The following is a 24249-nucleotide window of genomic DNA, read 5'->3' as shown; positions in this document are numbered from 1 at the left end:
GAGAACAGCAAAGAGAGAAGAGAACAGCAAGATAAACATACATCTGTCATAGATACACATATCTGACTAAAGTGTACATGTGGAATCATCTGTTGATTTCCAGAGTAAAAACTTTTGTAAAGTTTTCATACCATTATCTGACATAACCATGAATCAGTTGCAGCTGAGTCAGAGCTGTAGCCTGACTTTTTAGAAATATTGTATCATAAATCTATTAACAACAAAACTCAAAGTAATTGTCCACCAAAATATACCCTCTTAGTTTCCCAATAGCTGACTGTTTTCCCTCAATTCTCTGCATTCAACTGTGCACTTATAATGTTTGGGTAACTATAAAGTACCTTCAAACTCAATACCGTGGATTTTCAACTAGGTCACCTAGCCACTGCTTTCTGTGGAGGTATACAATATCAATATACAATTGTATATCACATACAATTACAGATAAATTTATATACATTTTAGCATTTGCAGGGTTTGAAAAATGGCCACCAACAAGGCCATGAGCTCCGATATAATCAGTTTGGAGTTAGCTAGGTTGAGGCCATGACATTTTAGACATTCTTGAGTTCTTCAAGTTAAAATTAAATTAAAATTAAAAGTCTCTGTATAAATTCTGTAACATGGTCCATGAGGACAACATTTTCAGAAACATAAGAGTAAGTGTTTATTGTTGGGCCGTGTGGTAATGGTAATGGAAGGAGGCTCAAGATGAAAGCTGTCCAATGAGGACACTGTTAATGGGAGTCTGAGAAGTTCTCTTTCGTCCATTGTGTGTTTATTTTTAGGACAGTACCAGGCTGATATTAGAGTATTTGAGGGGGAAAAAATTATGATATATCTGTCAGTTGACAGGTTTAATTTGTTCGTATCCAAATAACACATCCATGCTCAGTCCCAGTGAAACCTTTGCGTTGACATTTCATAGTTCAAATTCAAATTCCTGTCATTATTCACATCATAATGTCAGTGTTAAGCAAACCTTCAGCACTTACAATTGACTGTATTTCTGGCAACAAACAGTTGTAGATCTCCAAGACATTTTATACATCATATACATTATTGTATTTATGTAATTTATATGTTCTTAAACTTAAATTTATGTTGTGCTGATGTTCTGTTGGTCAGTTCATCTTGGTTATAAAATACGATGAGTAAAGTGAAACTCTGCGAGACAGAACAGATCGTTAGGGCGTTATTTGGCCACCTTTGACCATATGTCTTTATGGCGCTGCCTTTGAGCTGTCATAATGATATAATGGGGTGAGGCTGAAGGTGTGTTTGAGAGAGAGAGAGAGAGAGAGAGAGAGAGAGAGATGGTGAGGACTGAGTTAACAAGCGATGACTCAACTCAGCGCTTTTACAATCTCACCTCTGTAGGCACAGCGTGTTTGCTCTGCAGGTTGATTAGATACAGTAGGCAGGGATACAGATGTTTTTTTTTTTTAAAAAAAGAGAAGATTTAAATGTTCAACTGTTGAGAATATTTTGCTGCATTTGTCTGGTTGCTTCAATGATTTATTAAATACTCACTCAAAATCAGTCAAGTATATTTTCTGGAGCCCATCCAAGCTGTGAGAACAGCAGTGGTTTTGCTGACCATTGATTCAGTTTTAAGGTGGATTTCCTGTTTGATGGACAAAATGTCTTCCTACGCAATTAGGTTTGGTAGGCTATTCCTTCTTTGGTACTCCTAAGTGTCAAGAACTAAAAGTGGGCAGACTTCAGAAATACTCCTCTTCTGTTCTTCTGGGGATCGCTCACGGTTTCTTTTGGCAGGTAGGTTGCTGCAAGCATCTTTTCTGTCTGAACTGTTTGTAATCCCAAACGGACTACATGATGTTGTGGCTAGGGCTCTGTAGGTGGCCATACCATCTGTTGCAGAACTTGCGTATTCTCCTTGTGGTTGAAGGTGTTTCTTTATGACTCCAAAACATACGAGCTGTATGTTTGGGGTTACTGCAGAATAAACCTGGTACCAATAAGACAACTCCATGATGGTACTGTATGACAGAGAGGCATCTAAACACTTAAAAAAATGCTTAAAAGCGGTATCCCAAGAAAGGCCCTGTCAGAAGTGGGCAGACGTTGGTCACTGTCTTGAAGTTCCATTCAAATATAAATCGATCCTCTCGTCGGCCACTGCTTTGTAGATGACAGTCGGGCGCTAGTGGATGGCTCTGGTTGCCTGGGTTACACCCTTGTATATTGTTCTTACCCAAATGTTTATGAGTTAGCCAGGGTTAGGGTTAGGGTTAGACAAGCACGGTGAATTTGGTGATGGGAACTGTCATGGACAATGCTTCCCTGCGGTAAACGTTTGGGGCAACCTCAAATTCGTGTCACATGTCATCCGCCGCCTCCACTCGGTACCCTTCCAATTTTGCATTGCTGAAGTTGTTTTTGCCTGTCTATGCCACAACTAGCTGCATTTCATTGACATTACTGTACATGGTCTCTTGACGCCAGATTCCTGCTTGTCGCTTCCTTTGTGTACACCTCTTTAGACCTCTTTGTCTCCCACCGCAAAGACAGAGACTGACAAGGGGAAACTGTTGTTGATTACTTTTTCTTATAAATGTTTTGGCTTTTTCTGGTATCAGTTACCAATTCTACAATAAACCGACACATTACCCACCAAAAGTCTCTGCACTGTATTTCACCACCTTTATGGCGGTTTGAAAAACCTTTTCGTACACTAGCATTGGGATTTGTCCTACACAACAATCAGACATTCTTTGTGTTCCTGGCTCCAGAAACCAGTCATTTTAATTATAAAACCTACGGCCAAAGTGAATAATAGACAGCTACACTGAAAAAATTGTGTGTAAACAGGTTTGTCTGTGAAGAATGGAATTCAAAAAATGTGTCAGTCATACGTATTTTAGAAAATTGTGCCTTCAGTCAGGATTACCACAGATTGAGTATGTTGATATAAACCTATTTCCAACCTTGTTTTTCCATCCACTCTTCTATAAATCCATGTCTTTCAGTGTTATCTTCATTTTTCTGTGTGTTATGTCAGTCAGTCTATTTCTCTCTCGTTCTACTTTGGTCATTAATAATTAATTCCACTTAGGCGTAAGCTCGTGTTCACAGCTCTTTGATTGTCACACATAGAAACGTAGTATCCAAAATATACGTTCAAAGAAACACACAGCCATGCTCGCACTCTCTTGAGTTTCTTAAAAAATTCATAGCAGTCATTGCACACAGACACATCTGCCAAGACATCAGCATCAACATGGGCTTTCTTTTTCTTGTGGGGAGAGTGAATTCTCCACCAGTTCACTCAAAGATCTCATCCCAGATGTTGCTTCAGAAGCTGCCTTTGAAAGAACACTCAGTCATTTTATGATGTCTGTTCATCTTAGATGGCTCTGGTTGTCGCCACACATGCAGTGCATCTTAAAACGTATTTGCACCTCTCAGAACTTTTTACATTTCTGCATAAAAATGACTCAAAACATCTTTAAAAAAAAGTATTGAATGTAGACAAGAAAAACCCAATCAATCAGGAAAACGAGCCAATATTATTTGTGAGGTGTTGAAGTAAGTGCACCTCTAGGATTACAAGTTAATTTCAAGGCCATATTAGAGTCCGTCTGTTCAAAAGTGTTTCCAATCAATGTAATGGGACCACTCATGAGACCACTCATTACACTGATTGGAAAATCCACTGATGTTTAAAGTCGTTTTCATTGAAGTAATGTAGAAAATTCTGAGAGGTGCACTGTATACATGTGAATCAGTCAAATGATTTCAAGCTTTACGTTTTACCTTCCTATGTCAGATCTGCACTAACTATTGCATCCTTTGTAACGATATCCATAAATCCATTTACGATAACAAAGAAAATGGTGAAAAAAACGCCACTCACAAGTCAAAGGTGCTTTGTCACATCTTTCCCATGTCCAACCAACAGTCTAAAGCATCAATTTTAGCATCTGTTCGTACATTCAATCTGCTGCATGTGCAGTATGAGATTTCCTTTGATTCTGAACTTCTTCCAATCTTCATGCAAAACCAAAACAGACTCTGCATTTGCTTTGAACACAGATCTCCCAGTTTTCCAGTTAATTAGCTTAGTGTCAGATCATTCTGTACCTGACGTGTTTGTCCATTCATTCATTCACTCATTCGTCTTCTCTAACTGCTTGTCCTGTGAAGGGTCGCAGGGGTCTGCTGGAGCCTATCCCAGCTGTCATTGGGCGAGAGGCGGGGTACACCCTGGCCAGGTCGCCAGTCTATCCCAGGGCTAACACAGAGAGACAGACAACCATTCACACTCACACGCACTCCTACGGCCAATTTAGAATCATCAGTGAACCTAACTAGCATATCTTTGGACGGTGGGAGGAAGCCGGAGTACCCACTCAGACACAGGGAGAACATGCAACGACATGGGTAGACGAAGGGCATTTGATTCACATGTTTGATCAACATCTTCATATTTACTAGCCATGAGATCTTTTCCTAACCTTAACAGTTTTTAGTCAAGGACATAACAACGGGATCATTTTAACAGCGTAACATGACGTACAATAGTTTTCATTAAATTTAATCCATCATTTGACAGAATTGTCAGAAACCGACATGGCATGATTATTTCACCAGTAATCAGCAACTACACCGATCGCATTACCTATAAAGCAACGGAACAGACACAGACACAATTTCCTTGATACCTTTTCCAGGCCTGTTTTTATGTGTTGACGACCCGTGTGTTTGGGGGCAAAGAAAACGGCAGAGGAAATGCCAATGTTAGCGTGGGAGAGGAGTGGCCACCTCACGCCATCACTGAGGTGAGTGGGTTTAAACCACAGTCTGCGTTAAAGAGACCTCAGACAGAAACAAGAAGCAGAGATTAGTGCCAACAAAGCGCCATGTTCCTAGATTTCTTTTAGGAATAAACAGAGAGAATATACATTGTCATCATAATAAATATGCAGCCCAGGGCAGGAGATTAAGTTATTTAATTCTTAATGTTTTTTTACCAGAACAAAGCACCAAATTCTATATAAATGAAAGACTGGACAAGTACAATTAAGACTTGAGGACGTCAAACTCTGAATACTGGCTGCAGAGTCATTTTCCAGGAATATGGGCAGATTGTCTGCTTTAGAAATCATCAGTTTAATACTCTTCATGGGAAGGAAAGCCCAGATGAGCCACAGAGATCCAATTAGCTTTCCATTCAACATAAGAGTTGGACATTTATTAAGGTCGAGCTGAGATTTGAATTCTCCCTCTCTTACAGCTGCTGTGCGTGTTTTCTCATTTCCAAAATAAAATAAAATGGATTTTGCACATATTTATGGGAAACGTCATCCATGGCTCTCGGTTAGAGTTTTTGTCAGGAGACTCAGTGACGGGTGCAAATCATAGCCTGGTACAGAACCACGATTACTATTGCGAAACAGTTTTCCAGATCATGCCACAGAGTAATATAGGGGGTAATGTTGCCACACAAACTGTTACTGTAATGATACGAAATTTACGTGAACGTGACAGTACTTGTTCACCTGTGCTACCGATGGTAGGCCTACTGTAGATGCTGGACATGCTGGAGAAACTGGACAATGACAAGATGTGAGCCCCCTCTTGTTGTATCACAAGCCCATAACTGTTAGTGGTGCTCTTACACAATATTCTAGCTTGTTTAGGCTAACATAGCAACAGCTTGTCATAACTTCAGTAGGTTACCATGTTTACCGTTCAGTGATGTGTGTTTGTACTTGATTCATTCATTTTTTCAAATTTGGCATGGAAACATTTTTTTTTCTATTACCAAACCCAACATGATCGAACCAAAGCTTTACACCCATTGTAGAGTATTACAAAAGATTCATAAATAAAACATAACTTCTTGTTCTTATTCACAATACAAAAGCAGAAGATGTCCGCACAAATTCTGTTTTTAGTTTCAGATGGAGAAGATCCAACAATCCGAGACACTTTGAGTGATATATGAGCTGTTTGGAAGGATGTAGAATCATACTGGCTTTCTTCCTGAGGGACAAAGCCTGCTCCTCGTCTGTTTTGTTTCTCTAAATCCCAGCTAAGACGACGCGTAACCTCCCAGAAATTGTCACGTAATCAGATTAATCTTTGTCCTTGTGTTTTAGGTTCCGCATGGGTCTGTGTAATATTTTTGGTATGTGGTGTGTTTTCATTCACAAAAAAACTGCACTTCATACAGATGAGGAAGTTCAGTTCCAGCTTCGGATTTGCAAATGGGACTCTGTTCTCATCTCGTCGCTATGCTTCAGAAAATTACATTATCATTCTGGAGTATAGGTTTCAGATGGAGACGAGAGTTTTTCAATCTGGCAGAAGGAAGAGGTTTTTTTCCCATCAGCGAAGGATGTGTCTGTGTCCATGTGGGAATAGATTCATAATTGCACTTAGAACTTCTTATTGCTTTCTTCTTTTTGAATTCGTTACTGTACAGCCGTTTTCTTTGTTGCTCTTTATAGTTAATTTAAATATTTTCGAAAAATAAAAAAGCCCCTAAGAGCAATGGTTTGTGGAAAAAGGCAATTTTCTCAAAAGTTGATGGTGTTGACATAGGCTTTGGTTCTTGTGAAACAGGAAATGTGTGTACACAGATAATCTAAAGGCTCTTGATCTTCCAAAAACAGCTTAAAAAATGTTTGACGCAAGTATGAGCAAGCAGCTTCACAGTAGTGGGTAAAGCTTTCAATGAGTTTTTTGTGATTCAGACAAACGTTAAAAATCTTTGGTAATGCTAATATTTCAAAAGAACCGCAAGTTAAGTCCTAAAATCTTACCGAGTCAACTTCTTACTACGACGGTATGAGCAATGAATCACTAGTTTGATGGAGGAAAAGAACAAAAGTACATCTGAGCATGTAGCAGCATTTAAATCAAAACAGTTGTTTGTGTATGCTGCCAAATCCGATTAAATGTCGCCCACACAGTCCTGATGAGGCAGATCAGTTTGACTTTCTGAGCGTTAAGCTCAACTTCTGGCGGTGAACAATTAAGCAAACAGGCGAGCGCCAGTCACTGCAGTTCCTCAAATGGCCACTTGAGGCTGAGTTCAAAAGTGAGTTAATCTTCATAGACCTTCAGTATTAAACGGAGGGCAGCACGGTGGTGTGCTGGTTGGCACTGATGCCTTGAATGGGGCCTTTCTGTGTGGAGTTTGCATGTTCTCCCTGTGTCTGCGTGGGTTCTCTCCGGGTACTCCGGCTTCCTACCACCATCCAAAGACATGCTCATTTGGTTCATTGGTGATTCTAAATTGACTGTAGGTGATCGCGCTGCTTTAGACTGGCGACCTTTCCAGGACCTCTCATCCAATGACAGCTGGGATAGGCCCAGAGGACAAGCGGTTACAGAAAATGAATGAATGAATGAATGAATGAATAATGGCCGCTTAAGTGGCACGTCGCCACCTGTGTCTACTCATGCTCCACCTTATGGCTAATTTGTGAATTTGCCAGGAGTGATTCACTTCCTTGATGGCGACGGCCAGACCCACTACAATGAGAATCAAAACCACTTACCAGGAAACCCATGGATGATGTCACAGAGGATTCATGATTCAATGACCATAAGGGACATATTTATATTTTGGATTTTGTGCTTTTGTTATGCCCCTTAGTTTTGCATCTGAATAGCACGAAGACATGAGGACGGAATCCAGTTCCAAATCTTTCATTTACAAATTTTTGTTTAATCTCTTTTGCCTCTCTTTCCCACACGATGCTCCAAGGACTTCAGTAGAGTTTTTTTTTAAGAGCATCATTAACAAGCCAAACCGTCTCAAGTCGCTCTACAGAACCCAAAGTTGGAAACCCCCAGGACAACCAGGTAGATACAGAAAAAAAAAGAGAGGTGGGACAGAATGATTTAACAATAAAATATTATAATATAACAGTATTTGTTGATGTATCTTAGAGTTCAGCTCGTTTCTCATTTGAGGAAGACACAATGTGTGACATTCATGAGGTTTTCTGAAACAGGCTGTCCTTCTGTCCTCAATTTTGTTGAAGTCCTCCAACGAACCTCAAACTCCCGATCAGAGCTTCATCACGAGAAGAGAAGTTTCACTTGGTAGTAATCATAATTTCATGATATTTGTGTTTACTATTGGAGAGCAGACAAACAAAAACACACGCGGCACGGCTACACACTCTCTCAGAGAGCCTGTTGTTGTCCACGAAGCGAGTGGAAACACAAGAGCCCTAAGGTTTCTGTGTGTGTGTATTTGTGTGCACGCATGTGTTTGTGTTTGTTTGTTTTTTTTTTGTTTTTTTTTAGTGTAGTGAGTGTGTGTTTGTGCGTAAGTCACTGGGGGGGATAAAGAGCCATTGTCTGCAGCTGGTGCATCCCCCACCCCTCCTCTCTGCAGCTGTGAGGAAATCAAACGCTCTTCTTTTCCCCGTCTCTGCCTCTGTCACAACCTGCTGATGCCTTATTAGGTCATTCGTGGTGAAACGTAGTGACGGTTTGTTTAGTGTAGCAGGTACACAGTGGGGTGTTATGGACGCAGGGATATACCACACGCCATGAAACCCTGTGTCAGTGTGAGGAAGACAATGGAAGAGATCCATTTGAAAACATTTACAGTTATGGTAACTGTAGAAACATCACCTGTGTGTTTAGGGAAATTATAAACAACTGTGTAATAGTGTTGGGATGATTAGTACATTAACTGATGAACAGAAGAAATTATTTGTGCCACTAAACATTTATATGATAGACTATTTCATTGATGTTTTATAATATAAACGTTGGTTAAATGTAGGTAAAGTGAATACTTGAGGCTAGACATAATTTAACTGTTGTTTAAATAATATAATTTAACTAATTTGAAAAGCTGTATGTTGTTAAACATGTTACTTAAAGCTCTGGATGTCGGCGGTGGGCGTTTATGGCTATTTTTTTTTATAGTTTGAGCATTATGATTCCAGATTCATGAACAGTTTAGTGTCCTAACTTACCCTGCACTGAATGATATGGTGTTATGAAACTTCTGTCTTCCTAGATGTTCAACATTTCCAGTTCCACTTCTACTCCGGATGTGCACAAACAGATCAATAAATACTTGGTCAATCAAGGTCTTTCCGACTTGCCAAAGGGCCCCTAAAACGCATTTTTCCCCGCTTTCGTATTCGTCAAATGTGGATTTACAAATACTCATTGTTTTAAGACAACTAGTTTTTGCTGTGTGGTCATCTCACAGTTCTTCCAAAGACACTCTAGGCCCACCGTTCTTTTGATTACTTTTGTCTGTTTAGTGGCCGAGAGCCAGCGTTCAGTTCAGAAACGTGTCCAGTAATTTATCTGGAAGTGTAACGTGCGGAGGTGGAAGCGGTGGGCGGACTTGAGTGAAGATGCTGCGGAGCCCAGAAAAAAAGACTGATGGATCAGAGTCACCACTTATGCATGAGGCCCATAATTCTGTCTCTCCACTTATTAATGCACCGAGTGTATCGTACATTAAGAATATTATGAACTCACGGGTGCACGCAGAGGGTCATAAATTTGAGGCTTTTGGCAACACTGCTCTCCTGTGTTAAAACTTCAAGTTTCCTGTGTCTGGTTGTTTTGAGAAAAGGGAACAAACTGTTGCATTTCCAGTTGTATTGCTCATGCTTTGTTCTGTGTAGTCTGATGAGGAACACAAGTACCTGTTAAAATGCATTTTTGTGTAATACATTTTGCGTACAGGAGAAGTGGTTTCGGTTTTGACATACACCGATCAGGCATAACATTATGACCACTGACAAGAGAAGTACCCCACCTCATTTGCCAAACTTCTGGACCTGACATTCATGTGGATGTTATTTAGACATGTACCACCCACCTAGACCAGACCAGACACCCCCACCCCATAGCGATGACACTCCTTGATGGCAGCAGCCAGCCTGACACAGGCACACACGCAAAAACGGTTTAGGAACAGCTCAAAAAACATGAAAAACGGCACAAGGTGTTGACTCTGCCTCCAAATTAACTAGATCCCAAAGTGATCAAGTATTTGGGGGATGCACTGGAACAAGCCTGATCCACAGAGGCCCCTCAACCCATAAGACCCAAAGGCCCCCCATTAACACCACAGGACACCCTCAGAAGGCCCGTGTCCATTCTCTGAGGACTGTTTGGGACGCACACGGGAGATCTACGCAGTATTAGGAAGGTGGTCATAATGTTATGCTTGAACTGTGTATATCAGCCGTCTGAAGTGATGTATCTCCAGGATACAGTCTAATTTATTCAGTGAAGCTTTATCTCTACAGCTGATAATGTTCATTTACTCAGTGGCTTCTAATCTAATGCTGGACTGCATTGTATTGGACGGTGTTTGTATTGGACTATACAAAACCAAGGACATAGTGTGTAAAACAAAGCTGTAAAATATGTAAATCTGTAATATGTTCATTATACAGTGGCGGTGTAGTACTGGACTTATAGTGCTAAAACATAAATACGTGACGGGTAAAACTAAATGCAGTGGCACGACAGTTACACCTAATAAAGTGGATGCAGTTTGCCTGTGAGATGAAAAATGAAAGTAGTTTGCGTTGTGTGATTCTTTGTAAAGTTACAAAGGCTTTTTAGCGATAATTTTAGTAAACATTTCTAACGTTAATGACATGTCTGTGTAAATGTTGGGACTGGATAGAGAAAACGGTTAAATAATCCAACAGTAAGGTCCTTTCATAGCATGAATATTATTAATAATAATAATAAAATATATTTAAATGTAAATAGAAAGCTTAACTTTCAGTCTCTAAAATATTATTAATGGATCACGAAGGAAATTTATTAAAGATAAAGTCAAAAATGTTTAAAAATGGCGCATAGAAATTGGAAATATGTAAGGATTGAAAGGTCTTTATACTTTTATTTTGTATTTCCCTCCTTAGCTGTGTGATTCAGAGTTAGACTACACTGTCCAGACTATCAATGAATGGGTAAAGCAGCCTGAGCTGGTGTGACTCCTCTGGCAGCTCTGCGCCTTTAAATCTCTCCGCTCCTCCCTCTCTGCTCAGTGACAAGCCCGCAGAGCCTCTTTAACGCATCCAGTGGAAATGACAAACCAGAGGCGCTCCACGGGCCAACATGTCAAATAATAACAATAGCCTAATCATGGGCTTTAGCTTCAGCGGTTCACCCGAAACTCGCGTCCCGAGACACTGACGAGGCTCGTTTGGGCCACATCGTGGGGTCTGAGGACGCCTCAAAGTTGGAGCGGGCTCGCCAAATGGACGTCGATGGACTGGAATGAAACCAACACTTGTATCGGACTGAAGGAAGGAGGGAAAGAAACCTCTGCATGTTCAAGTTTCCTGCTCCAACCAGAGAGGCATCGGTGCGTGCGTGTTGGATGTGTGTGCGTGTGTGTGGAAGTGTGCGTTGCGCCCGCAGGAACAGCAGCAGCAGCAGGAGAAGAAGCGGCGGCGGGAAGGGAAGTTTAGCGCCGTGATTTTTGTTCCTTTCCTCTATTTTGTTGTGTTGTTCTCATGTCACAGCGGGGGACGGGCGGATTAACGTTTCCCTGATGAAAATTAATCATCTGTGGAGAGGCTCCGCGATCGTGACTATGATGATGATGTCGAGTAAGAGCGTGGAGTGGCTGCAGGAGGAGCTGGAGTCCGGGGCCAGCTCTCTGCTGCTGCTGGACTGCAGACCCCATGAGCTGTACGAGTCCTCGCACGTCGAGTCGGCCATCAACCTGGCCATCCCGGGCCTCATGCTCCGGAGGCTGAAGAAAGGCAACCTCCCCATCCGCTCCATCATCCCCAACAACGAGGACAAGGAGAAATTCGTCAAGCGGTGCAAGACGGACGTGGTGGTTCTGTACGACGAGGCGACCTCTGAGCGGCAGGAGTCCGGGCTGGGGAGCTCCGTGCTCGGGCTGCTGCTGCAGAAGCTGCGGGACGACGGCTGCAAGGCTTTCTACCTGGAGGGTAAGATCACTCACTGTGTCGCTTTAAATCTCTGTTTATGTTTTAATTCATTTAAAAAAAAAAAAAAAACCTAAAAAAACTTCACATTGCCTGTTTCATCTCCAAACTGGGGTGTAAGAGATTATTTAATTTCATTATGTTCAAATCAGATTTAGATTTACTGTCACTCTCTCAAACAGTTAATAAATCTTATTATTTATCCAACCTGGCATGCCTAAATTAATTAATACTTAGATCCTGGGTACATTAACAAATATCTTAGTTTGATGTAGTTATATACATTTATCTCCTATTAGTAGCCCATGAAACATTAGTAGATAAATAAAGTGTTTGTAGGGGTCTTTAGGGGTCACAGCGTGGCGCCACTACTCACAAATAAATCCAGCTGTGGTCATTTGTCTCTTAAACTTTGTCATTTATCATTAATGTGGCACTTTTGCCCATTAATAAATTGCTACTGCTATAATATCAGCTAGAGAGTGAATTCCATTTGTTTTTGTCTCTCTAAATATCTTCGGAAAAAAAGGAAACTCAGAATAAAACCGTGTTCTTTGTCCCAGTGTGGAGAGAGCTGCTGTTTCAAACACTACAGTATGTTTTCAATTAAATGCTGCTAAAATGGCCCCGCCATGTTGTGTTCCTTCAAGAAAAAGCCTGGCGTTTGTTTTCGTTTTTTTCATGAATGAACACAGAAACGAGCACACAAGACGACGCACTGTTAGGAAAATAAAGACTGACCTAACAGTGAAACAAAAATAAATAAAAATCTGGACAACGCGTGCGCAAAAATGTGTCAGTAAGAGGAGACGCGAGTGTGTTTGACTTGGAAGATAGCTGAAATGTTTGACGGGAGTCACAAGCCGAGCTGCCATTCACAAAAAGTCCACTGAGCTGTGCGTGGTGTTGGGTTGGAGCGGAGCGGAGCGGAGAGGAGCGTCCTGCTCTGCCGCTGAATCTCCGCAGGGCGCAGCTTTTCTCAATGGAGCGCATCTGTCCAGCCTTTTTCCTCCTTTTTTTACTGACGCAAATATCACGTTTTCATCCTTTCAGGTGGCACACCAGTGCGTAACGGGACGGTTTGTAACAATAATAATAATAGAATGACTGCGCTTTTCACTAAAACCAGTTTGTGTGTTTTAATTTAACAGTTGAATGCTTTTCATAAAGACAGAGGTAAAGGGATGTAAAGGTGGCTGGATATCTCAGATCATGAGTGATAGTTGGGAGAAAAAAAGAAAAGAAAAGGGGTAGTGCTTTTAATCTGATGCAATTTATTTTTAAATCCTCAAAATGAACTTTGCATATGAATAAAACATTGCACATACCAGCATGTTGTGACAGAGTGGGAAGTTACATGATGTTCATTTTAATGCCTGAAGTTTTTGCCACGGTATAACTTGAACCACAAGCACTGACTGTATTACATCTCAATATAGTTGTAAATCCAGTGTGAATGATGGATACCCTTCACTACACCTCTACCCGGCTAATGGTTAGCACGTGAGCTAATAGGAACATCTGTTTGCTTTGATAAAAAAGTGTCTTAGATTATATTTTTTCTATCTTATCAAGTGTATTTTTGTCTTTTTGTAAAACCCTACGTTATCAAGCTGATCAAAAAAGGTACATCTAATCTTATCTTATACCCAATGTGCCTGTCATTCAGGTTCATGATCCACCTCTTGTGTAATGCAGAGCTGACATTCACCCGCCACAATGTAGATATTATATGACACCAGCCTGAGGTTACGTACAGAGCACATTTTGGCCTTATCCAAACACTGAGTTATACTTTTGGTCTTTATCCTTGTCCTGCAGGGGGCTTCAACAAGTTCCAGTCGGAGTATCCCGAGCACTGCGAGACCAATTTGGACTGCTCCTGCCCCAGCAGCTCCCCGCCAGCCTCCGTCCTCGGCCTGGGAGGCCTCCGCATCAGCTCCGACTGCTCGGACGGGGAGTCCGACCGCGAGCCGGGCAGCGCCACGGAGTCGGAGGGCAGCCCGCTCCCCAGCAATCAGCCGGCGTTCCCCGTCCAGATCCTGCCGTACCTTTACCTGGGCTGTGCCAAAGACTCCGCCAACCTGGACGTGCTCAGCAAGTACAATATCAAGTACATCCTCAACGTGACGCCCAACCTGCCCAACATGTTCGAACACGAGGGGGACTTCAAGTACAAACAGATCCCCATCTCCGATCACTGGAGCCAGAACCTCTCGCAGTTTTTCCCCGAGGCCATTTCATTCATTGGTGAGTGGAGGCGGAGAATGCTGTGTTATATCACAGATTATATAATTTTTGAGAACAGCAGGGTAACGATCACTATTTGCTGATTATTTTCTTGACTGATCCTTGGTCGAGCCCAAAGTTTCATTCTTAAATAGTAAATTGGACTTGTCACGCAGAAAGCAGCAGCAGCACTTGGAGCAAACAAAGAGTCCAGCAACTTATCAATTCATTCCTCCGTATTTATGTTTGGGACTCCAGCTAAACATTTAGATAAGAACGAAGAAAAGAAACACGTATTCACATTTAGTTTGTAGCTTTCTAGTTTTGTCATGTCGGCCACTTTTCCTACATTCATCTAATCTATCAATCCTAAATCGTGAAAAAATGTTTTGCACATAAATAGACTCTGACAGACATTAGTGGGGATATCCTTTCAAATTGCTTTGCTAAGCCACGCTGAGATTGTCAGATGCCTGCATTTCACTATGACTGATAAGACAGGAATTTAAAATCTCAACGTTTTGAATAAAACATGAAAGTGCATTCTTCGAGAACTGGCTCACACTGAAGATACGAGAATTATTTTTTATCCTCCCCCATCTAGTCCTGCTTTCACCATTTCCCGTCATTCCCCCTGACTTAATTCCCAGCGAGCAAGTGAAATCCCTCTCTGATGAGTCAGAGCCAGAGCCCTCACGTTTGTCTTAGGCCCGTCCCGGCCGCTGACACTTCTGGAGTAATGATTCTGCTTAGGTGGGAGGAAGTGTGACATATGCCAGAGCCAGAGGTCGTGGCAGATTTGGGTCATGCTGATGTTAAATGGAGCTGTCTGGCTGGCTGTAATGTGCAGGGATTACATCAGATCTTTTTGGTAACAGCAGGGTAATTATGGGGAAAGAAGACACAGACGTGACTTTTCCGCTGTGCTGCTGAAAGTTGTAAATTCCTTAAATGTCTAAAATTATTGTTTGGACATGTTTGCAATATTGTAGAGAGAGAGAGAGAGATTTGATTTTGCTGGCACTTAAACAGCTTGATAAATGGAAGATCATTGCATTATTACGTATTTAAAGCAGGGGTAAAGCTGTGCGAGGCTGCTCAGTCTGCCGATCGGTTCAAGCAGATTAACTGCTGGTTACTTATTGGACTTGTTTTTTTATTCTCCTGACGAGGATTGTTGGCCCCGTTTTCTGTTGTAGAAAGTGAGCACATATAAATTTAATTTGGCATGGGCTCGGCAGCCTGCGCTCGTGAGCCAACTGACCCCAATCCTACAACAAGAGATGCAGGGGGGGAGGTGGGGGGGGGGGTGAGGAGAGGCAGCGAGAGATAAAGGAGAGGATGAAAGAGGGGGACTGCGGAAAGGAAGGAAAGAAGCACTTAACTCTCGCTCTAATGGCCTGCAGAGATGCGAGTGCAAGGGCTCGAAACTGATAGGTGGAAGCCAGTTAATAATGTAAGATGTTTCTTTTTATTCAGGTTTTTCTGCAGACACAGAGCTAGGAAGTGGAATGAAACAGGACTTTCTGCCGCCATTGAGAAAGGTCATTCTGAATAGATGACATAACAATACACATATACAGTAGAACATGAGTCCAGTCCAGTCCAGTTCTTTTTTATTACTATTAATTTACGCGCTCAGGGTGCATCTAAGGATTATTATTATCTGAGAAGCAGGAATCAATAAATTTTCTGCATTTATGCATTAAAGGTGAGCTATTCATTGTCTAGTTGAACTGTGTAGTATCACTATTTTCATTAATGGTAATCTTACTGATCATTTTTCCTTTTAATCGGTTAGTTGGCAGATTTTTTCCGCCTCAGTGTCCCTGAGCAGACGTCCTCGTCTCAAAACGATCGATTATCAAAATCTTGTGCATTTGATGTTGTTTTATAAATTTCTGTCGTGCAGATTATTTAAAATGTTGCTGTTTTCATTCATCCGTGTTCAGGTCCTGTGTCATTCTGCAAATAGGGATTTATGCTGATCTGCAGAGAATACTGTTATGTTGAAACCCTGGTCAAAATAGCCTTGAAATTTCACAAAAGGACATTTATTTTCATCTTGGTGTTAAATTAGACCCAGATCTAATGGTTTGTTTTACACATTTCCACATGAATGTCGCTCAAAATATCAGTTAGAGCTCACTTTTTACTCCGGATTCATTCATAATTTCACGTTTGTGAATGAAACATGTTTTGCTTTTTAACAGTAATCTGATCATCTCTCTGTCTTCTCCTCCTCAGACGAGGCGCGCTCCAAGAAGTGCGGCATCCTGGTCCACTGTCTGGCCGGGATCAGCCGCTCGGTCACCGTCACCGTGGCCTACCTGATGCAGAAGCTCAACCTGTCGCTCAACGACGCCTACGACTTCGTCAAGCGGAAAAAGTCGAACATTTCCCCGAACTTCAACTTCATGGGCCAGCTGCTGGACTTTGAGCGGACGCTGGGCCTCAACAGCCCCTGCGACAACCACTCCACCTCCCCGACGCACGACCAGCTCTTCTTCACCACCCCGACCAATCACAATGTGTTTCAACTGGACACGCTGGAGTCCACATGAAAATTAGACTCGAGGCTGTGCCCCCTTTTTTTAAAAAAAAAAAAAAACGGGGTCAAGGTGGTGTTGTTACCACGGTAACGAGAGGCTGCGCTGGAGGAGAGCAGCCAGTTTTAAATGAATGTTTTAGGCTCCCCGAGGCTCGTTGTGGGTGAGCCTGGCAACGGAGCAGCGTTGGTGCGACCGCTGTGCTCACGGATGCCACGTTTAAGCGGATGTTTTGTGCCCAGAGAGGGGTAAACTGTGGGTTTACAATGGCGTTGATCGAAATCAAAAAGACGAAACCCGCCCGATCAACTTGTCTTGTAACAAAAAAAAAAAAAAAAAAAAAGACAGGGGAGACTTAACGGACTGAGAAACTGAACAGCCTCAACAGGACAGACAGCTTCATACAAAGATAGGAGCATCTGCAGCGCTCGATTCGTGAGACGACGACGTCCTCTCCGTCTTTCTGTCTCGGCTCCCGAGCTGAGCTGACTGGTGCCAAGTGGAGAATCTGGGATTTACTTGTAGGGAAATCTCGCTCTACTGAATGTAGAGTTTTTAAAAACCAAGGAATTAACACACACACACATAAACAAAGTATGTATGTTTGTACTGTATGTACTGTATGTATGTTAACGTACATAGCAGAAAATGTATGGGCAGTCCTTAACAAATTCAGTATGTCTATATGCATTTTTGTATATTTTTATGTACATTTACGCACAGATCTATACCTTATATAAATATATACGCATAGAAATCTTATCTTTGTCCAAAAACAAAGTAATCCAATCCAATAATGGCTTAAGAGATTGTAAAACTAAAGAAGGGGAATGGGTTTTTTCTTTTTTTTTTAGGTTACTTATGACCTAATGCCATTTGCACAGTGGTGTAGCCATTGACTTGTTGGCACTTGAAGCCGGTGCTGGAAACAGGCAGATAAAGAGACATTCAGAGAAGAGGAGTGGAGAGAGAGAGAGAGAGAGAGAGAGTCCAGTCCCAGGCCGCGACGAGTCCTGACAGCTGCACAGTGCCGTGGGGAGGGAGCAGGAACTGGGCCCTGAGCGGAGGTTCAGGGTTTAGGCTCAGGTTAGGGGTTGAACCAGGCGGCGCGTGGGAGACGGGGGCGAGGAATCGGTCGGTTGCAGATGGGTGAGAGCACCGCTGCGCGTCTGACGTTTGGTCCAACGGTTTTCAAGCACAGTTCCCAGTTCCTTCTTCCTTCCCCCATACGAGCGTTGGGTGATTCAGTTGCCTAATAAGAAGTACCAGTTGTTTCCACCAGCTGTTCTCATTATTTTAGTCATTTGTTTCATTTCAGTCAGAAGCTGAACTCTGAACTTATTTCATCACAGCGGAATGTTTTCGCCAAAACTGGTTTCTGAGAGGTTGTGAAGTGAGGATAAGAAGGCAGCGTTAACATATCTGAGCAAGTCTTAGGGCAGAGAAGAAGCTCCTCAGGCGTCTTGTATCACCTGAAGTGTAACTGTCTTGTATTTGCTAAGGACAAATGACTTTAGGACGGGGGTCTGTCATTGTAACGCGGCCTCTGTGTGGAGATTCAGGCGTTGTGGACTGGGACTGGCCTCAGCTTCAGACTGCACTTACTTCTATAGCTTCATTTCCCTTAACTGGAAAGTGAACCGGAAGATCTTTCTTAACTGAGATCACCCATTTCATCAAAAGAGGTTTCGTCTGAGTTGATTCACCCTTAAGCCTTGGGTATATTATATAAAACAGATGAATCTATATATATGAAATAGAGCTAATAGTCACCAGACATATATTATTTTGTATACCTGAGCATGCTGTGGTGCTGTATGCTCTCAGTAGACGTAACCACGGGTTGGATGTTGCTTTACCAGGCGGGAAGACAAGCTACGAGGACTGTTTTTTTTAACTGCTGTTGCTGCTCAACGCGGCGGCACACAGCGTGTGGTCAAGGAGCTTTCTGAGACGGGGTCCACATCTGTAGCACTTAAACGAAATAAGAAATCATGTTTCTCTGATAATTCGATTTTTGCAACCGCATTACATCTGCGAGGTACGTTGGGCCTCATGAAAGAACATTTATGTTTTTCTCATTCTTGAGTCACTCAGTTGAGCATGACGGACGCCGTGAAGAGGTCTCATCTTCACGGCGACGCCTCAAAATGACCAAATGAAGCCGCCTTTTCTTTTGCAGGTTTAATTCGCAGGTGTCTCGCTGCAGAGTTTGATGTCTTGCAGACCAAAATGAACAGAAGAAAAGATGGCAAATTTAGCAGTGACAATATTTGTGTTACGGGACCTAAAGAAAGAAAAATAATACAGTTGTATATTCTAAATATAAGATATTAGGTCTTGCTGAAGCCCCTGACTTTTAAAGGGTCAGGCAGAGACAAATTAATGCAAATTAATACCGTTATGCAACAGTTGGCGTTCAGTGCCAAGTAAAACAGAGTGTATATATATTTAGTATTTCAGTCAGACGCCAGAGGCCAGGATGTCCTTTCGATGCAAATCCAAAAATATTATAATTAAGTTAACAAGTATTGTTTTTTCGTGTGTGTGTGAATGTACGGTTAGATTCTCAATTCCAAATAGGTGATAAAGATCCACACTTAAGTGTCGTTTCTCCAAATTGCAGTCCCGTCACGCTCTTAAATAATCTGTTTTTACATGAGGCCCAATGCTCTCAGCCAGCTCCAGAAGTCGTTTCTTTCTTTTTTCAAAGTTGAGATGTGGACGTGGTCTAAACAGAAACAAAGAACTGGGTCCCAGAGGGCACAGCAGTCGAATCTGAAGAGGGTTGGTTTTAGCTGGCCTTATATAATCTTTCTAACTTGTTTCTAATGCTGACTGTTCAATACTCTTTGTATCTCACTTTAGGAAAACAAACACAAACAAAAAAAACATTGTGTGGGAAATAAAAAAAAAAAGTTTGTTATCTGTCATTTGAATAAGAACACGGTAACAGCGGACGGCGAGCTGTCTCTCTTTTTTTTACCGTAACGGGTCACAACGAGGTCGTCTTTGTTACTCTGCAATATATCAAAAACACCTTTTTTTGCAGTATTTTGTAGATCGAAGACCTCAGCGTTTTTAAATTCTTCTTCTTTTGTACTATAACTATTCTATATAAACGTACGAGATCCAGCTCGGTTCTAGCTTATGGACTGAAGTACCATTTCACCTGGGGTGTCCAAAATGTGTCCAGCCGGCCCTCGCTGACACGCACACACACACACACTTAAACACACACCGCTTCACACAGAAAGAGCTGTGGTTCAGCATGCCAGTTATGTTTCACAATAGATAATTACACCACCCGGCTTAAATAATTACAAGGTATTTTTCTGTCTGGTTTTGATATTATGTGCTCTATGCTATTCCTGTGGCCTTTCAATATGAATATGTTATGAATTTATATGCAAAAGTTCCTCTACTATTATAGCATCAGAGATGAAAATAATGCCACCATGCTTGAATGGACTTTCCTCGTCTGGAGTCACGTCCCACGTACAATAAGAAAAACACTCGCACCCTAGGAATGAAATATATTTCAGTACGGAGCTTTTCTATTTTAAAAGAATACGGTTAATTTCAAGCTGCTTTCTTGTGGGGTTTGTTTTTTCTTTCTGTGTGTCTTTGTAACAATGAAAGAGAAATCAAGTCTTTTTTTTTCTCTGTTTGTAAATTTGCCAGATCACGGGAACGGCCGTTTCTGTGTCCTTAAACTTGTAGCTACATCTCGGTAAGAATGTGCTCCGGAGGGAAAGATGTGAATGGAGCGGGAGGAGGAGGAGGAAAAAAAATTACAAAGCGAAAGAAAAAGTGAATGATTTAAAAATGTTACCTCAGTGAGGAATTTTTCAGGGATTTTTTGACAATGCATCTTGCATCGTGTTACAGCTTCAGAGTCACGTTGAAATAGCTGTTTTGTATCGTGCTGTAAACAGTTTTTAAAAAATAAGATGCAATCTGTCTGTGTATAAAAACGAGGGGCATGTTGACCAGGGCAGTTTCACCTTTCTGTCTACTGAAGGAAATATGATTGACCCTATGTATTGTACAGTATATGGAAACAACACAAGACATGTTTATACCGCAAATAAATATTGAAATATTTTTTTCTTTAACACAGTTCCTTCTTATTTCTGACCACAAACCTACATTTGAATCGTTTTTTACTTTCAGTTACGCTAAACGAGGGACTCGCTTCACAGTGACATCTTACACGGAACAATGTTTCCTGGTTTAGAGATAAAAATGGAGCATTTTAGCTCATTATACTGTAAGTTATTGACTTATTGACTGAGTTCTTGCCTTATTCTCATGAATCACCGGGTTATTTTAAAGGTTTGGGTCTCTACAAGTTATTTAAACTGCTCCAAACTAATAGATGGTGGAGGTGTAACAAGTGGTCTGTGGCCCTAGTTTTGGGGATGTGTCCTGCACCTTTGCTGCTAGTCGGACCCCGGCCAATTCAGCCTGGTAAATGTGAAAAGAAGCACACAGATCAGAGGGATCTCTCTGATTGGCTGATCATATAAAGCAGGTCAAACAACAAGGTCAAGTGGGCACATGTAGTTTCTCATCTTCACCTCATCTGAACATTCAAACACACGATCATCTAGACTGAATAAGCTGTACCATCTGATCAACACGATTCAGGCAAGGTCGGCTCTTTACAATGGTTTGTAGCTCCTCTAGCCTCTCAGCTAATAGAAGCTCTTCTTGTTTCCATTTAAATGTCTTTTCTTTTTTTTTTTTTTTTTTTTTTTGGTGCTGTAAGGCATGAAACTATACGATATTACAGGAAATAAATAGTGTGACAGCCTGTTAGCTTAGTTTAGTCTTTGTGCTAAGCTAAGCTAACTGTCTTTTAGCTAAGTTTAACTTTCGCTTTAAAATGATTAATTAAAATATCAATAAAAGTCACAAATTTCATTCAGATATTTCATTTTTTTGCCAGTGATCTGTGTTCAGAATCCCACATCTTCACTCATTCATTTATTCATTCATTCATTTTCTGTAACCTCTTGTCCTCTACAGTTCAACAACAATTCAAGCTCAAGGAATACAGAGTCTATACAGAGAATATAGACTATAGAGGAAACCCACACAGGCACGGGGAGGACAGAAACTGAACCGAAAACCTTCTTGCTGTGAGGCGTCAGTGCCAACCACTACACCACCTGCAGATAACTAGATAGATCCTACATCTTTATTCAGATCATTAATATTATCACTTGGATCGGTACACGGCAAATAAAGCTGATCTAATTTGCCTAGGTGACCCCTATTATAAACATTTTTATATAAACATGTAATAAATTGCTAGCAGGCAAATGTGCATCTTAGGTTTATCAGTACACTATATTTATCAGCAATTCCAACGTCTCCCGAGAAAACGTATTTGTTTCTGTTATTACAATTGTGTTTTACTCCACTATCTGTTTATAAGCCAGAGTCATTGACAAATATTTAATTGACAGTAATCCGTTCTAAGCCTTACCAAACAGGGTTGCAATTCGGAACAGGACTGTAGCAACAGCTTGTTTGTTTTTTTTTCTTGGTTTTGCTTTGCCTACCCCCCCCCCCCCCCGCCATACACACGCAGAGGGTTCATCTTGTTGTTTCTTTGCTGTGGTTTCGGAGGTTTCTAGAAGCTTCATGTCCGATTGCTTAAACTGAAACTTTGCCACTTCCCTTCCCCGTTGCACCACTGTGCGCGATTTATGTACAGCAAAAATAGATCGTGCTGTGTGTTTGTGTTTGACATACAACCACTTTGATCACAATCTGACATGGCGTGCAGCGTTATCAGATACTTTGAATGACTCAGGACATTGTTACTTCTGTTAAGCCATAATCGAGTTGAAATTTTATATTATATTTTACAGTTGAAAAAAAAGATCTGAGGCCGCCTCCATTCTGCAAAATCTGTACAGCACTGCTGAGGAACAAGGAAAAACCATGATGTGTGTTCATGAGCTGCCACACAGCCTAACCCTTCCTCTTGTTTCTATCTTCTCAATTAGAGTGTGATAATGGCACATGTGCACATGAAAGATGGCAGCGAGAGAGTTAGGAAAAGACAGTGATGAAGTGAGAAGGAGTGGAAAAAAAGAGATTCTTAAAGACAGCCTTGTGAGCTGAGCTGGCTATAAATATCTTCTGCTCTTCTCTGCTAGTCTCCTCCAGCGCTGTCCTCCTCTCTCCTTCTCCTCCTCGACAACATTTTTTTTTTTTTTTGCAATGATTCCCCTCTGCGGCATTGAATGAGCCATTCACCTTGCCGTAATTCAGACAGGATATTACAGCGACAGCGGAGGTGAAATAACGGAAATTAAGCCCCCGTCCAGTTTGAAGAGCAGCGGGAGAGGATGATCGACACCGCTGACTGATTACCTTCTGGTTTCCTGGCAACGGGATGACAGGGTTTCCCACATGTCCGTCATCGTCATCATGACAGTTTGTGTAACAGGAAATGTTTCCAGCTTTCATTTGAAGTAATTAAAGCTGAGAGGTTATCATGCACTGGAATAGTTAAAGGCATTAATCAACAGCTCTGTGCCACTTCCCTTCTTTCCTCTGGAGCACATCTGTGGGACTGAGGAGCTGGAAACATGTTTGGCACAGCTCGCTAATGAAGATGCTTCAGCCTGGCGTCGAGGTGAATGTTGTTCTTCACAAGTTAACAAATCATTGTGTCTGACAAGCTATCGACAAAGTATCTGGTTTTGGAAGTTTTGTTGCAAAAAGCTGGTGCGGGGCAGATTTGAATTAGGGTATTTTCAAATGTCCGCCTCCAAAAGAGTCGGGACTCATCAGACTCATGGGCCTTCTGAGGGTGTCCTGTGGTGTCTGGCAACAGAATGTTTTAGTGGGAGGCCTTTGGGTCCCATGGGTTGAGGGGAGGGGCCTCTGTGGATCATCCCACAGATACTTGATCAGTTTGCCAAAAGTGGTCAATGTTATTCACTTCTCCTGTCAATGGTCATAATGTTGTGGCTGATCCGTGTAAAGAAACAGTGCCTATTGTTTACATCGAAACATGGGTCAATGCATGGGTCTAAAATTTGGTCGTATAGCTTGGATAGAAGGGGGAGGACAGCGATCTTATACAATGAAGTTAGTTTACAAGCAAACAACTAGTAACAAGAGCTTGTGAGAGAAAATATTTTGCCTGGATGAGGTGGAAATGTTGAGGAGGAGGAGCCTGAGTCCCTGCACTGCCTGTAATCTTGAGTCTGAGTTCACAAGGAAGAAGAATGCACTGAAAAGTCCTCTTCTTCCAAATTAAACACAACCCTCTCCATATCCTTTAATCATGACACCTCGTTGAGAAGCATTGTAGGTTAAAAGCTTGGTCGGGTTAAAAACCTCCTCGTCACATTAGAAATGAATCAGGTTTCGTACCAGGTGTGGCAGACATGATCCCTTGGGGTGAAAGAAGGGTCACAGCTAAAAGACATTTGATCTTGCCACTTCCTCTCGCAGAGAAACTGCAGGTGTCAACACGCCCTGGAAAGAAAAGGTAA

The 24249-nt window shown here is 41.7% G+C and overlaps 1 protein-coding gene across 1 annotated transcript; it reads left to right on the top strand.

Annotated features, from left to right (window-relative positions):
• The first annotated feature begins 10937 nt into the window (after window positions 1-10937).
• dusp7 (dual specificity phosphatase 7) lies at window positions 10938-20806 on the top strand. The gene is made up of 3 exons (XM_084543451.1): window positions 10938-11948; window positions 13767-14195; window positions 16422-20806. The coding sequence occupies exons 1-3, from the start codon at window positions 11540-11542 to the stop codon at window positions 16736-16738; spliced, it is 1155 nt and encodes a 384-aa protein (XP_084399577.1). The 5' UTR covers window positions 10938-11539; the 3' UTR covers window positions 16739-20806.
• Window positions 20807-24249: the final 3443 nt, after the last annotated feature.

This window comes from Chelon labrosus (assembly GCF_963514085.1).
Source record: "Chelon labrosus genome assembly, chromosome: 4".
NCBI lineage: Eukaryota > Metazoa > Chordata > Actinopteri > Mugiliformes > Mugilidae > Chelon > Chelon labrosus.
Note: the sequence above shows the minus strand (reverse complement) of the source record. Positions and strands in the feature narration are given on the sequence as shown.